General features: G+C 58.1%; 1 protein-coding gene across 8 annotated transcripts in view; it reads right to left on the bottom strand.

Moving 5' to 3' along the window:
* Positions 1-1,188: 1,188 nt before the first annotated feature.
* Positions 1,189-14,755, bottom strand: part of MYO9B (myosin IXB) — a 78,825-nt gene continuing 65,258 nt past the window's right edge. For 4 of the 8 annotated variants that reach the window (XM_033133758.1, XM_033133760.1, XM_033133756.1 and 1 more), the window contains 20 exons: positions 14,582-14,748; positions 13,059-13,925; positions 12,272-12,344; positions 11,971-12,098; positions 10,316-10,449; positions 9,905-10,095; positions 8,515-8,613; positions 8,237-8,410; positions 8,098-8,139; positions 7,771-7,882; positions 6,749-6,822; positions 6,021-6,213; positions 5,777-5,905; positions 5,413-5,518; positions 5,115-5,246; positions 3,935-4,058; positions 3,415-3,462; positions 2,930-3,069; positions 2,090-2,217; positions 1,189-1,969 (listed from right to left, as the gene is read on the bottom strand). In XM_033133758.1, the coding sequence (XP_032989649.1) occupies positions 1,554-1,969; positions 2,090-2,217; positions 2,930-3,069; positions 3,415-3,462; positions 3,935-4,058; positions 5,115-5,246; positions 5,413-5,518; positions 5,777-5,905; positions 6,021-6,213; positions 6,749-6,822; positions 7,771-7,882; positions 8,098-8,139; positions 8,237-8,410; positions 8,515-8,613; positions 9,905-10,095; positions 10,316-10,449; positions 11,971-12,098; positions 12,272-12,344; positions 13,059-13,925; positions 14,582-14,748 (3,477 nt within the window). In that variant the 3' untranslated portion in view covers positions 1,189-1,553. Of the gene's footprint in view, positions 1,970-2,077; positions 2,218-2,929; positions 3,070-3,414; positions 3,463-3,934; positions 4,059-5,114; positions 5,247-5,412; positions 5,519-5,776; positions 5,906-6,020; positions 6,214-6,748; positions 6,823-7,770; positions 7,883-8,097; positions 8,140-8,236; positions 8,411-8,514; positions 8,614-9,904; positions 10,096-10,315; positions 10,450-11,970; positions 12,099-12,271; positions 12,345-13,058; positions 13,926-14,581; positions 14,749-14,755 lie in introns of all 8 variants that reach the window. The other 4 variants (XM_033133763.1, XM_033133757.1, XM_033133762.1 and 1 more) reach the window with 4 other exon arrangements.

Here is a 14,755-nt window from a genome sequence, read left to right as displayed (position 1 = left end):
ACACCCCATCCCAGTGGTGTGACCTTGGAAAGCCCCCCAGCTCTCCCGCATGTGTAGTCTGGACTCCCATTCGTCACTGCCCCCCACTTGCTAGCCAGTTCCCACTGGCTGCCCGCCCTCAGGGACGCCATCTACTAGCCAGGTCCCACAACTGCCCATGTTTGCAGCCTGGGAGCCTGTCTGTGGGAAGGTTGCTCCTGGCTCTGTGGGGCCCACCAGAAATTGCCCTCCACCTCCATCCCAGGGCAGATGGCCCAGCTGGGGGAGGCCGGGTGGTGAAACGGCAATGGGGCAGCTCCTAGGACAGCAGGCTTCTCTCACTGAATGCCGCTCCAGTAACTCCCTGCTCCCCCTGGTTTCTGGATCAATATGCACGCACCTCCGGCAGGCCCACCTCGCTCAGGTGAGGATTATGTGTGACATTCTAACTAACAGCAGCAGTTTGCTGGAGGATCATGGCAGGTCCTCTGAGACAAGGCCACAACCCCGAGACTGCAGGGTGTACAACCCCGAGACCTGCTGGCCTATGCACCTCCAACCCCAAGCAGGTCTGAGCAGGAATCACATGCAAACACTTTTCAGGCACTTTTTTTTTAATTTCACATGGTTTGTGGGGCACCTCTTTCCAGACGGGGGCCATCTGTCCAGGTGTCTGGTGATGAGCGGAGCCTGAGAGAGGGGAGCCCTACTCCAGAGATCCCCAGGCTGTCACTATAGGCCTGTAGGGACACGCAAACACAGGCCTTGCTCTCCCAGCCTGTGAGTGGTCCTGAGTCAAAGGCTCCAATTCTACCATACGGTGTGGGCAGTGCCAAGGGCAGCTTCCTCCAGTCAGGGAACGGTGGACAGTGGGGTGATGGCCACATTCGAGTCTCCCTGGATGTGAAGTCCGTGGTGCCCTGGGTAGAGGCCATCCCCCACCTTATGTCCTGGCTCCAGCCAACAGCCTGGATCCCCATGGAAGACTCTACTGCTCCTTTGAATGCACGTGGGCCAGGCAGCCGCTGGCCGGGTCACAGGATGAGCGCTGGACAGACTCTGGGCAGTCAGGTGCCCCAAATGTCCAAACCCTGCTGCAGGGTCCTGGTCCATGGATGCCCCCTGAGCTGTCAGCGCGGGCCTGAGCCTTCAAGGTGGGGTGGCTTGTATGGGCTTTGCTCTTTAGTCTTGTGTCCAGGTTATAAGGGTGTTAATATAAAAGTTTTACATACACATATAAAAAACAATTTGGTCTTCTGTTAAGGCTGTTACAGTTTAAAAGTTATGTAAACCAGGCACAAAGTAACAGTTACCGTACAACCGTACAAAAGGGGCAGGTGGGAGAGGCCAGGCTGCCTGCCAGGATTCAGAGCTCTGGGCAGTGCCTCTGTGCAATGTCGGGCGTCAGCCCCAGCCGGCCTCTCGCTGCCTGGACTCTGCACGGGGAGCCGGTGCCCACCTCACATCGCTCTTGGAGCTTTTCATTCTGGATCCTTCTCGGAGAGCTGAATGCTGGCTCTGGAGCTTTGGCACAGGGCCATCCTTAGAGGTGCAGATTCTGGCACTGCAGACCCTCAGCCGTTAGCCTGGCCCGAGGTGGGGGGCAGGCAGTAGGTTGGGGGGTCTGAGTACCTCCGCTTGGCCCCAGGCAGTGGGTTGTCCTCGTCCAGGGTCTCCTCAGTGCCCTGTGCAGGCAGGTGAGCACCCGGCGTGATATACACAGAGTGTACCTGGTCTGGGCGGCGGGCAGGTGGCTCCCGGCGCCTCACTGAGGCGGTGGCCTCATGGGCACCTGGTGCCCGGCCAGGGAGGTAGGAGGGCAGGCCGGGTGGGAGCTTGATGTTAGCTGTGGGCATGATGGGGGTCCGCCGGGGGGTCTTCACTCTGACCGTCACGAAGGACGACGGCCTTCGTCTTGGAGGGGCAGCCACCTCGGGGAGGGGGCTTGGGGCAGGCGTGCTGGGACTAGGGAGAGCAGGTGCGGGGAGCCCTTTTGAGAGACAGACAGCAGGGTTACTGTAGCTTCAGGGCCAGCAGATGGACCCTCGCCCTGGGGCCTGCCAGGGATGGTCACGGGAAGGAAAAAAGCAGACACTACCTTAATACTGACCTTCCAAGGTCCCCCGCCCGGCTCGCTCTTCTAACAGGCTCTCGGTGCTGGCTGATGTTTCTGAGTCTAGGTTCTCCTCGTCGGAGCCCCGAGGGTCCAGTTCTGGCAGCCGGTAGGTGATGTCCTCCCTGGGGTGATGGGGGTCACATGTCTAAGGCTGTCCCAATGGTGAAAGACCACCTCATGGAAAGTGCCCGGATGACAGGATCCTGGTACTGGATGTCCTGGTACTGGTGTCCTGGTACTGGATGGGATGCCCCGCTCCCAGAACCTCCCACCTCCAAAGCACCCCTGGCCCAAAATAACCCCCGGCCATGGAAAGCTCATGGGAAGAAGGTGTCAGGGTGCTGAGGGCAGCCAGGCATCTGGCCCAGTACTGAGCAAATGAGGAGCTCCTGCATCAGGACCTTTGCATGTACTGTTCCCTCTGCCTGGAGCACCCTACTCTGTAAGACTACTGTGGCCAGGTGCCCTGGCTCATGCCTGTTCTCCTGGCATAATTTTTTAATAGCACTCCCTTTCACACTCACATTTCAACTAGACAACGAATTACTCGGTTACCCTAGCTAAGGACACCTTTAAGACAAAATCTGAACATCACCCGTTGCCCTTCCTTTCCCTGTGGGCCACCATGGTGCCCTGTGGTCAAGCATAGGGTTTAAACAGAGCCCCAAGCTGTGTTTTAGGACAACAGCACTCCACGAGATGGGTCCTGGACGAGGGACTGAGCTTGGCCTGTCAGCCTCCCTAACGTCCAGGTCCCCTGTGCACAGTGGAGGGACCAGTGGATGGGGGCTGGATGGTGCAGACGAGGGTGGGAAGGGGACAGAGGACACTTGCTTCTCCTCCTTGATGGACTGGATCCGCTCAATGAGTATCTCCTTCTCCCGGTCCTCGTCGTCACCAGCTGTTTCCTCCTCTGGCAGCACCCCCAGCTCTTCTGGGCCGCTGCTGCTTCCCCGGGCTGTGGGGCTCTTGTTCTGCAACAAGAAGCGGCAGGTCTGGCCGGCCTCTCTGGGCAGGTGGGGTCAGTGCTTGTGAGTGGGGAGAGGGTGGTGTGCACAGCTCCGGGGGAGGTTAGTTCTGCCGTGGACGGCAGGCTTAGTGAGGCTTCTCCAGGGGCCATGTGGGGATCAAGTGGCCGGTGCACAGCTGGTTAGTGTCTTCAGCAGAAGTGGATAGCAGGCAATGGGTCTCCCCCAGCATGCACTTTTGGAAGTTTAGGACGTGCTGGGCCTATCCTACGAGGATCCCAGGGGCCGAGGGAACCCCAGCATGCACTGCACCAAAGACATGCAGGGTGGGCCAACCAATCGAGTACATACCAGGACCCCCTCATAGGGAGACGAAAACCCCAGTTTGAGAGGCCATGGCTGGGGGAGAGATGAACAGAGGATGACTACATGGTGCTAGGACTAAGTCACAGGACGTGTCACAGGCACTGAGCCACATCTGACCGCAGGGACAAGGACAGGGGAGCCCAGGAACCGTCCCCTTACCCCTCACACTCTGGGGCTACTTCTGTGGGATCAGTCTGCTATGGGTGGGGCCCAAGTCAGCAAGGGCCGGGGTTGGAAGATGAGCAGAACTACCAAGTAGGTGACAGATCTCCCCCACTGCCCTGAGAGGGGCGGATGGCATGAAATAGACAGGCCAGTGGTCATTTGTCTGAGGCGGGGAATCCACCCCTAACCTGCCAGCCACAGGCTCCTGGTCAGGCTCCTGTGGTGAAGGAGGTGAGACCCCGGCCCCGCCCCCTAAGGCCTGCCTACAGGGCCACTCCCACCCAGGCCACACTCCAACCACGCCCCCCACCGAGGCTCTACCCCCACGATATGTACTCACAGTGTTTTGTCGCAGGAGGGAGAGCCTGCGGAAGGCGATGCTCTCGGCAGCCTCCAGCTGGCTGATCTCCTCCATCTTTACTTTGTACTTCCTCATCTGTTCCTTGATCAGCATCTCCACGCACCTGTGGGGAGGGCCCACTGAGAGGGTGACTTAGGGATAGCAGGTGTGGGGGCCCAGTGTCCAGGGAGGTGCTGGCTGGAGACTGGGACATGGTGGCCAAAGCATGGTGCCCAGAAACCAAGCAGGGCTAGCGACACAGCTATGGCTCCCATATCGGCCCCAGCTCACTTGCTGTGTGAATGACTGCACCTTTCCGAGCCTGAGTCTCCATCTCCTTGTTTGAAGGAGAAAGTATGTACAGAGGATTGGAGTGAACTGACCCCTCAGTCACCCTGCAGGGAGGAGATTATTCCCTCTCACAGAGAAGTATGGGTGACTTGTCTTAAGGGATGCAGGCAGTTGGCCCCAAGGGTTCTAGAATGTGCGCTATGACAAGCAGCTCACCTGCTTAGTGGTCAAAGCCAGCCTGAATGGTCAGTACGGAGAAGACTTAGCCCATAGTGGTCAGTACTGTGGACTCAGCCTGGAGAACCAGGGGGATTCAACCCGAGTCATCAGTGCTGGGGGGACTCAGCCCAGAGTGGTCAGTATCAGGGGGATGGAGCCTGGAGTGGTCCGTACGGAGGGACTCAGCCTCGGAGAAGTAGTCACAACTCAAGGTTCCCACAGCACGAGCACGTAAGAAGAACAGGAACAAAGACTGCTAGAGGACGCTGGAAGCACATCTGTCAGGCCACGCCAGGCTCCTCTCCTGGCTACCTGTCATTGTTCGTTAATTATGACGAGCATGGCCTAGGGCTGTACCATCAGGCCTTTTTGGTGTTTGCCTCGAGAAACCACCTACAGTGACAAGTTCTTGTCTTCACAAGCTGCCTAAACAGCACTCTCTTAGTGACTGATGTCTGACAACTTTCTGAGTTCTTTTGAAGAACTTTTGGAGAACTCTTGCGGCTGGAAAGAAGAAACCTCGAGACCAGTGATTGAACACTGGCACCACATCTGCCCCTTGCCCTGTGACTTTCCCTTCTTAGTGGTTCTGCAGCCTCAAAAGAATTCAGAGGGGTCCCTGGCAAGTCTGCCCTGAATTGCGTGGGGGTGGGGCAGGCCTGGCACTCACGTGGTAATCTTGAGGACGTCCTTCATGCTGGTCAGTGGGTCTGAGTTGTCAGGGCAGCGTAGGAGGCAGGGCGCAAAGATGATGGCCAGTGCACTGGGTGACATGCGATTCACGTCCTCGAGCAGGGCCACCCTGCGTAGCGAGCAGCAGTTAGGGGATGGCCGGGAGCCCCCTCACCGACCGCCCAACATGGGCCCAAATCCTGGCGCAGAACCAGCCGAGAATACCCGCCTAGGAACAGGCGGCGGGGCTCCTGGCAGGGACCCCCACCCCAAAGAGAGTGGCAGCGGACACTTGCTTGACCAGGTGGAAGATGAGCCGCTCCAAGGAGTTGTGATTGGCTTCTGGAAGGTGCTCCAGGACGGCGTAGATGGCAGCCAGCTGCTCCTGCTTCTCTGGCAGCTCTAGGAAGGCCCAGGTGTCAGCTCCCTGTGGGCCCCACTGAGACACCCCTTGGGGACAGGGAAGCCTCCCACCGTGTGGGGCCTGGGCTGGGTGTGTGGCAACAATGCAGGGTCCCAGAGGGGTCCCAGCCCTGCCCCAGGTCTTGGTTTCTCAGCTCTGATTGGGTGGTTCTCTGTCCCTGGCTGGCCACAGTATGCTTGTGGCTCTGACCCCAATCTCGACCACCCGCTTACCCTTGCTGCCATGATGGGACTCACCGACGGCACGGAGGAAGTCACTGTACTGGGCGAAGGTCATGAGGGGCTCGGGCAGTTCCCGCAGCCACTGCTTGAGCACCCCGGTGATGGCATGTATGGGGAAGTTCTCCAGCTTGACGGCCGCGGGGTCTTTGGAGAAAGTGGGCAGGGCTGGTGAGCGCAGTGCAGGCGGGAGGGCTGTGTGCCTCCTGATGCCCACCTGCCGGAATACCTATTTGTAGGCCCCACCTGCCACAGCACCCACCTGACTGCAGCGCCTGCCGGAGCTCCCTTGTGCGGTTGGCAGCGCCTGATTTGCGGTAGAGGCCCTCGGTGTACAGGCCGTGCATCTCCACGTGTTCCAGAAGCTTCTCCAGCACGATGGGCACCGAGGCCTTATCGCTGGTCAGGCTATCCACGCAAACACCAAAGTGGCCTGGCTCGGCACCTGGCTCGCTCTGCAATGCCGGGGGCGGAGGTGAGGCCTGGGTCATCTGTCTTCCCCAGCTGCCCTTCAGGCCTCCTTTGTGGGCTCCATCCCTCGGCCCCTTATTCCCTCCCTGCAGGTTCTGGCTGTGCCGGGCTGCGGAAGTCAGCTCAATAGCCGCTGGGCAGGTGCTCCGTACAAGGAGCATCCATGGCCCCTCAGAACAGTCCGTCCTGGCTCCTGCTGCCACTCCAGCACTCGGGACCCCGCCTCCCTCGTGGGTACAGTAGGGGTATTCCCTTCTCCCAGAAGAGGCAGGAGCAGGGCCAGGTTCTGAGATGCACACACAAGCCCAGCCCCTGCCTTGGGGGTCTCAAGGCGCTCGGGCAGAACCGGGTGCTTCGCTCAGGCCCAGCCCCACTTGCCAGCTCCCTGCTTCTTCCTGATGCCCACCCTTGGCCTTGCACCAGGCACACCCTCTCCTCCACACCTCTCAGGATTGCCTTCCACAGGCATCTGGTCCTGAACCTACTGTTCTGGAAAGTTCCTGGCCTCGGTGGGCTCACCTTCCTTCCACATGGGTAGGAGCAGTAGGTCTGAATCTTGTGCACGCACTTCTTGTGGCAGGTCATCTTGCACACTAGGAGTCATGGCAGGGGGAGAGGGTGGTCACAGGCAGACCAGCAGTGGCCTCAGGTTCCCAGGGCCGCCTGTCCCGATGGCCAGGGGCCTGCCGACTAGACTTGAATCACACATATCTCTGCCCTGATTCCCAGGCGAGGGAGCCATGTAGGCAGGTGTTCATAGCTGGTGAGTGTTAGTGGCCTCAGAACCAGCCTGGCCAGTGAGAACTAGCCCCAGGGGTTTAGGGGGCCCATGCCTCAGTCCTGCCAGGAGGAGGCCCTGGGGACTTGGCCTATAACAGTGGTGTGAGTGATGTCGCTTTTGTTTCTCCCAAGCACACCAAACCCCAGACTAGGGGACATCAGGCATGGAGAGAAGAGAAAAAGGAGGTGGTGTCTGGGTATGTCCTTATTTGGGAACAGTGACAAATGCCCGGGTATTTATGACGGCTGTGGGATGGGGGGCTGCTCCTCACGCAGGACTCCAGGGGGGAAGAGGAGACCCTGGGTTGAAAAGACAGATGAGCCTGGCTGGTCCTGGTATGAAAATGCAAGTGCTAGAGGCCCACTGGACCTCACTAGGCCTCTGAGGGTCGGTTGGTCTCCAGGCTTGGCTTGGCTACCCCCTGGCTGCCTGACTGAGGGCCAGCTGGGCTATCCTGGGCTATGGCCATCTCTCAGTCCCCTGGTGGGGACTGACTGGCCTCTCCTGGCACATAGGGGAAGGGCCAGCAGCTTAGGCAGTGGTAACAACGCATAGAAAGGCCCGGAGGTGGGACACAGGGTAACCTGCCTAGGTGGGGTCTGGAGTGGGGAGAGATGTGGCCGGGACAGTGTTCTGGACAGATCTGCCCTGTGGCTGAGGTAAAGGTCCGGGAGCCCAGCAAGGGGTTAGGGACATGGTGGCAGGATTCAGTGGGGTTCAGGGCGTGCAGTGGGGGAGGCTGGGGTGCTGAAGCACTCACCGCTGCAGAGCAGGGCCTTGTCCATGAGCCAGATGTAGGAGAGGCACTGCTCACACGACTGAGGGATGCTCACTTGGTAGCTGGCGAACACGTGCCCGTTGTGCTGCTGGACCTAGGGGCCAAGGGGGAGGGTGCTGAGTGGCGAGGGCGGGCCCCCCACCCTCACCCCCACCCCCCACCCCGCCTGGTCGGGCTGCCCAGCATGGATGTTGCCTGAGGCATCTCAGGGCCAGGGGCCGCTCCTTCCCCACGAGGGTTCCTCAGGGCCGGGCGAAAACCACACATGCTCACCTGCACACACTCACTCTCACACACACGTATACTCACCGCGCGCTCCTGCTTCCGCTTTTTCTTTTGAGCTTTGCTCTGCTGTGAGGGAGCACAAAGGCAGGTCTGTGTGGGCCTCTGGGGTAGCCCCGCCTCCAGCCGGCCCCCCAGGCTGTGCCAGCCCCCTGCCCCCACCCACCTTGGGCAGCTCGAAGTCGTTCTTGGTGTGCCCGCGGGTGAACTCGTCCAGCAATGACTGGAAAAGGTTGAGGACCAGGTTGGTGTCCTTCTCGCCGCGCTCGGCTGCCAGGTTGCTCACGACAATCTGGTAGTTCTCCATCAGGTCCTTGTAGCCAACGTGGATCTTCCCGTTCTGTGGGGATGGAAGGTGTGACCCCCCTGGACAGAGGGATGGGGGGTCCCTGGGGAAGGCTCAGGGATTGCCAGGTTCCCCCTGGGGCTGGGGGCTACACGTACGGGGACGGAGTACATGGTCTTGAGGTTGCTCCGAAACTTCTCGGTGGCCTCGATGAACAAGCTCTCAATGGGGGTCTTCTGGGAACGCAGGTCATTTATCTGGAGAGAGATGGGGGGACAGACCCACGGACCCTGTGTTGCCTCAGGCCAGATATCAGAGTGGCCGCCACTCTGCCCTGTCCCAAGCCCTTCTCTGACTCCCCTGGGCTTGCAGGATAAGATCTGGGCCCTCTACTCAACTCTGGTTTCTCTCATCCCTTCAGTCCATGTTCATACTATTGACGTTTGGGGCCAGATCACTCACTATGGGGTGTGGAACAGCATCCCTGGCCTCCACGCATGAGATGCCAATAGCAGCCCTCACTCGACCACCAAAAATGTCTACAGATGTTGCCAAGTGTCCCCCAGGGGCAGAATTGCCACACAGGTGCTCAACCCCTGGCCACGCCCCAGGACTGAGGGCTGCCTTGAGCTGCTTGGTCATTCCATGACATGTCCGCCCTTTGCAGGGTCCCCTGCTGCCCTTCTGAGAAGCTCCCAAATCCTGCTATGGGATTGTCTGTGGCTGGGGCCGTAAACACCAGGAGCATAGGCCATGGCTTATTTACCTCTCCTGTGCACAGTAAGTGCTCAATTAGCATCGGCCACAAGCCCCCATGCGTTTTGTAAAAGCGTCTTCTAAATAAAATAAGAAATTCATGGGCATGGCTGGGCCATGGCGGAACCCCAGTGAGGCTGCTGGACCTAGAGAAAGCCTGGTGGGACACAAGTGTACCCTGCCTGGAAGGTTATTCTGGATCTTTTTGTTTGTTTCCTCGAGTGTGTGAGAAGGGGGGCAACCACCCCCCAAGGTCACTGCAACACAATAGACACGTAAGTGTCTTCTAACAGCAGATCGAAAATATTTGGGAAAACAAAACAAAAAAAGAAACCCCAGAACGTCCCCCAAACCAAAACTTGAATTTGCTGCCGGCTGAACACTATGCTGAGCACATCACCACAGGGGTCACGTGTAGACACACCCTGCTGTAGCCTATGCACAAATGTAAGGGACTTATATTTTAGTATCTGCAGGGCTTCTGGAACCAATCCCCTTTGGATACTGAGGGACCACTGTACCTGTCCTGACCGAGATGAATGTAGGTTACAAATGGTGTTATGTGAGCCCACGCCAGGTTTTACAGAAAAAGAGCTGATGTCAAACTTAGGAACAAGCATCATGTTTCTGGAATTTTCTGTGTGTTGGAACTGTGCACCTGGACTTTCTGTTCCCAGTCCGCTATGGGTTCTGAGGTGGTGGCTCAGAAAACTGCTGGGTGGTGCCAGCCCTTCCAGGAAGGCCCAGGTCTGAAGACTTGCAACCCCTGCCCCTGAACCCCCGCCGCCCCACCTTGTTGAGCAGGAACTCGTCCAGGTACTTGAGCTCATTGGCGTTGGTGATCTGGCGGAACACCGACTCCCGCCACTTCTCTGACACCGTGATTCTGCCAATCTTGAGGTTTCGGTTTTTCTTCCCTTTGCCTCCTGGCTCCTTGGTGTGCTTCTCGCCCGCAGTGTGGCGGTGCTGGTGGCCTGAGGGGGCTGTAGGGGAGGAGGAGTGGCTGGCAAGGGCAGGTTCTGGGGGAGGACGCTGCACAGCCTCGTGGGGCAATCACAGACAGCCAGGACCCTACACACGGCACGCTGGGCCCACACCTAGAAAGTGCCTCCAGGGATGGGAACCAGCCCTGAAACTGTGTGCCCAAAGTCCCAGGGGCCCCAGTGGCTCTGCTGTCCATTCCTGAGGTCGAGGGTGACCAACCTTCTAGATTCTTCTTCATGACGGCAGCTTCCAGCACAACGTTCCCAGGGGCCGTGTTCTCCGTGTCCTCTACACCCTCCAGGCTGTACTTTTTATCCTTGTTCTTATGTAGGAAAAGTCTCTTAAACGTGGACCTGAAGGAGAAAGTAAGGGGTTCCGTTTAAGTCTCAGGAAATGAAAACAGAGGTGAGGCCAAAGACAGGGTCATCTTACCATAAAGAGAGAAATAACCCTTGTCTTCATTATTGATGAAAATGGATGCTACTAAAAATAAGATTGAATTGCGTGAAACTGATGGAGGCGTCGAGTGAAAAAGCACGGTGCTGAGCAGACGCTGATCCCATTTTCATATATATATATAACCATCCCATCCCTTTCATGTGTTTTATGACACAAGGTTAGGAAAAAAATTCACAAAGAATAAACAGAATCGTGCACTGTGGCTACTAGGTGTGTGTGGGGTGAACTTATTTGGGAACTGGGTCTTCGCAGATGTGACCAAATACTATAGACTAAATGTGTGTGTCTCCCCAAATTCATATGCTGAAGCCGAATCCCCCACGTGATGGTATTAGGTGGTGGGGCCTCTGGGAGGTGATTAGGTCATGAGGGTGGTGCCCTCATGAATGGCATTAGTGCCCTTATAAGAGACCCCAGAGAGCACACCCTGGCTCCTTCTGCCAGAAGACATCTACGAACCAGGAAGTGCGTCCTCACTGGACACCAAGTCTCCTTGGCACCCCTGATCTCAGACTTCCAGCCTCCAGAACAGTGAGAACTAAATGCCTGTTGTTTAAGCCGCTCAGTCTGTGGTATTTTGGTATAGCAGTCTGAATGGACTAAGACACTAAGTGAAACATCTCAAGATAAGATCATCCTGGATTACCCAGATGGGCCCTAAATCCAACGACAAGTGTCCTTATAAGAGACAGAAAAAGAAGACACAGGTGAAAGAAGGTTATGTGACGATGGAGGCAAAGAATGAACCGATGTGTTCACAGCCAAGGATGCCTGGAGCCCCCAGAACCTGGAAGAGGCAGGAAGGATGCTTGCTTAGAGCCTCTGGTGGAAGAGTGGCCCTGTGACACCTGGATTGCAGACTTCTGGCTTCTGGGACTGTGAGAGAATAAGTTTGTTTGAAGCCACCCTGTTGGTGGTTCATTGCTTTGGTGGTGGGCTCATCCCACAGTGGGGGGCTCTCTGCCTCCCACTACAGCTCGTTCTTCATCTTCCTCAGTCTCTTTGGATCAGAGCGCCCCTGTTTTTTTCTGGGATGGAACTAGCTGTAGCACTTGGGCAGGAGCTTCCAGAGACAGAGCCTCGGCCGAGAACCCAGGAGGAATTCCTGGAAGTAGGGACAGGGGAGCTGGTTCTGGTTCCATAAAAAGCCAAACGGAACCCACCATCTGGACCCAGAAGAGGTGACCCAGATTGGCTCTAAGCTTCAGTGGGATCATTTCACCCCGAAGTGGCCAGGACCTGGGCTCCATGTGGGCCTCTTATTATGGAATTGCGACTGAGGAAACGCCTGCCCGACTCAGCTTTGTAAATGCCGTTGGTTTTGGAAACCGGCCACTTGGAGACTGGGAGTCTTGTCAGGGGCCCTGGCCGTCCTCTGGTGGCCCAAACCCATCCTGAACCCCACCCACACTCACTTAGAGTCGGCCTGGGGGCCTGGTGACAGTCCTGCATCTGTGCCGGCGGCTGATGCGTCGCCCGATTTCTTCTTCTGGATGGCTGGCTTCTTTGTGCTGGGCTCACCATCCACACCTTCCGAAGGAGGCTACGACAGAATAGGGGTGGGTAAGCAAAGGCAGGTGGCTTCACTGGAGGAAAGCAAGGGGTCCTTAAGTCGCCATGCGCTCTGTTCACCGACTCCCCTTCTCTTGTCAGCTGCCCTTTGGGCAGAAGCGAGCCTGGACTCTGAGGGTTGAGAGTTGAGGCCTGAAGCTTTACCTGAGTCTTGGCCTGGGCCGGGGCTGGGAGGAGCTTGGAGACATCGCTGGTAGATAACGAAATGCGCCTCTCCCTGCGAGATCACAGAAACGTGGCTTTGATCAACAAGAAAGAGTTCAGAGGTGGTGTTGGTTGTTATAACTGTAGGGTAATTCTACTGGCATCTGGTGGGTGGAGCCTGGGGACGCTGCTCTGCACCCCACGTGCACAGGATGGTTCCACCCCGAAGGCAGCACCATGAGCAGAGGGCCGTGTCCTCCTCCACTCTTCCCTTCAGTTAAGTGGGCCTCTGGGACAAGGGGCTGGTACCAGCCACTAATATTTAGCTAAGTGAGGCTCAGGCAGCATGTGTTGAGAGCTGGGTGTAGCGCCTGAGCAGTGTGGTCACCCCTTCAATGGTAAGGAAACCGAGGCCCAGGTGGAGTAGGGTGCGGGGCCCTGGAGGCCTTCCTTTGCCAGGCCAGGGGCTTTCTGAGTAGGGGCTCCTAGGGTTCAGGGTCCAGGCCAGGCCCCAGCAGTGGGGCCCCAGGCAGGGGCCTCATCCACACCGGACCCCTCTCCCTCCTTCTTCAGGGCTCCACACACCTCGTATTAGCTCTTGGGCACGAAGCTGCTTGTGTGTTTTGGGGATACCTGTACCCCACAGAACACGGGAAGGCCCCATGCAGAGAATAAGGTGGCCCCAAGTGCTGTCGTGTGAGGCCAGTCCTGCCGCCAGGCCTTTGACTGCATGTCCCCTACCCAGCCCACCCAACGGTGCTTGGACAAAGGATGGTGTGGGGCTTACTCTGTGGGTGTGAGTGTGGCCCCCACAGCTCGGTGCCGCTCGCTCAGGTCTAGGGACTGGCTCAGCATGGTGCTGGGGCTGGTAGCCGTCCGGTTCTTGCCCCGCCACAGCTCCACAGCACTAGCCAGCCGTTCGGAGGCTGGGTCCCGGTACCGCTGGATATGGGCGGGGCCTCCGGGGCTCTCGGGCCTGTCCTGTGCCCTTGGGCTACCACTCAGCTTGCTCTTCTCCTGGGGGGTCTCGGGGGTGGTGCCAGGGGCTGCTGCGCCAACCCTGCTGTCCAGGGCCAGGCTGGTGGGCCGTTCCATTCTGCCCTGGGGTGCCTGCGGGGTTTCTCTGGGGACCTGGCAGGTTGGCGTGGCTTGTGGTGGCCCCTCAGGTTGCTTTGTCTCAGCAGATTTCTCCATCTCTGTCCCTGTGTCTGACAGGGCTTCATCTTCTCTGCTCTCCTTTTTGTCTTTGGGGAGATGCTCCTCCTGCTCCAGAGTAACCTTTCTAGAAGGTTCTCTGAGGGCGTTCTCATCCTTGCAGGACTGCATGTGTTTGTTCTGGAGTTCCACGTGCTCCAGCCCTCTCTGCCTCCGAGACTCGCGCTTCTCCCGGCTGCTGGACACTTTCTCGTGAATTTCAGGTATGTTTTTCTGGGGTGGGAGAACCTTCTCAGGGCTGGGGCCCTCCTTCGTGGGGTGGGAGCTTTCCGCTGGGGGCTCATGGGTTGGCCATCCCTCGGGCTCCAGTACTGAATGCATGTCACCCTCCGACGGTTCTGGACTCAGCCTGCCCACTGTGGTTTCTTCCCTCGCGGCTTGCTGGGCTTCCCTCTCTTTCTCTTCCGCCTTCTGCTTCTCTGTGACCATCTGGCGGAAGCTAGTGTGAGGAGAGTAAAGGGGGAGGGTTCAGGAACCAATGTGCACGTGGCCCCCAGAATCCACCCAGGGCGTCAGAGGCCGCGGAGCCGTGCTCTGGTGGGACCCCTATCATGGGCTCAGGGGCTGGATGCTGTCCCTGGCCTTCAGAGATGCTTCCAGGTAGGCAGAACCTCCTCAGCCTACAAAGGGGAAACAGGGGGGTGGCCCTGTCCTCACGGCCACTTCTGCCCTGGGTCTGCCTGGCTGGTTCAGGGGTACCATCATTTGGTCTGTCATGGGAAAGCTGTTAAGAAATCCCTGAATTCCTTTGGGGTCCCTGGCCCGGCGGATGCCCAAGCTCCCTGTGTGGTGGAAAGGGAGCCCACGGTGCGCTGGTCCAGGGTGGCCTGAACCGCCCCCCACCCTGAATCCATGTGTTTCACTGACCGGCTGGGGGAGGTCGGTATAAAGTTCCCTGGTGGGGACCAAGTGAGGCTGAAGGCAACTTGGGGCTTCACATAAGCACTGGCCACCAGCTCTGGGGCATCTTTCTAGGACCTGTGTACCCAGATGGCTGGATTCCTGCCAGATTTGCCTGTATCTCAGGCAGCTTTTGGGTGAGTGAACTTCCTGGCTTCTGAAACATTCTGAGGGGTGGGGCCCTGTTCTGCTCACCTCTTGCGCTGCAGGTGCCCCCGGCAGAGGCTCTGTAGGTGGATGATGCTCTGTCTTTGGCGCTGGTAGGCCACTCGCTGCCGGTAGCCCCTCCATGTGGCCTGGAGGTACAGGGCTGCCTGTGTCCTCTCCAGAGCCCGCCTGACGCGGTAGGACCGCCAGCAGGCCTGAGAG

The sequence above is a fragment of the Rhinolophus ferrumequinum genome, chromosome 18 (assembly GCF_004115265.2).
Source record: "Rhinolophus ferrumequinum isolate MPI-CBG mRhiFer1 chromosome 18, mRhiFer1_v1.p, whole genome shotgun sequence".
NCBI lineage: Eukaryota > Metazoa > Chordata > Mammalia > Chiroptera > Rhinolophidae > Rhinolophus > Rhinolophus ferrumequinum.
Note: the sequence above shows the minus strand (reverse complement) of the source record. Positions and strands in the feature narration are given on the sequence as shown.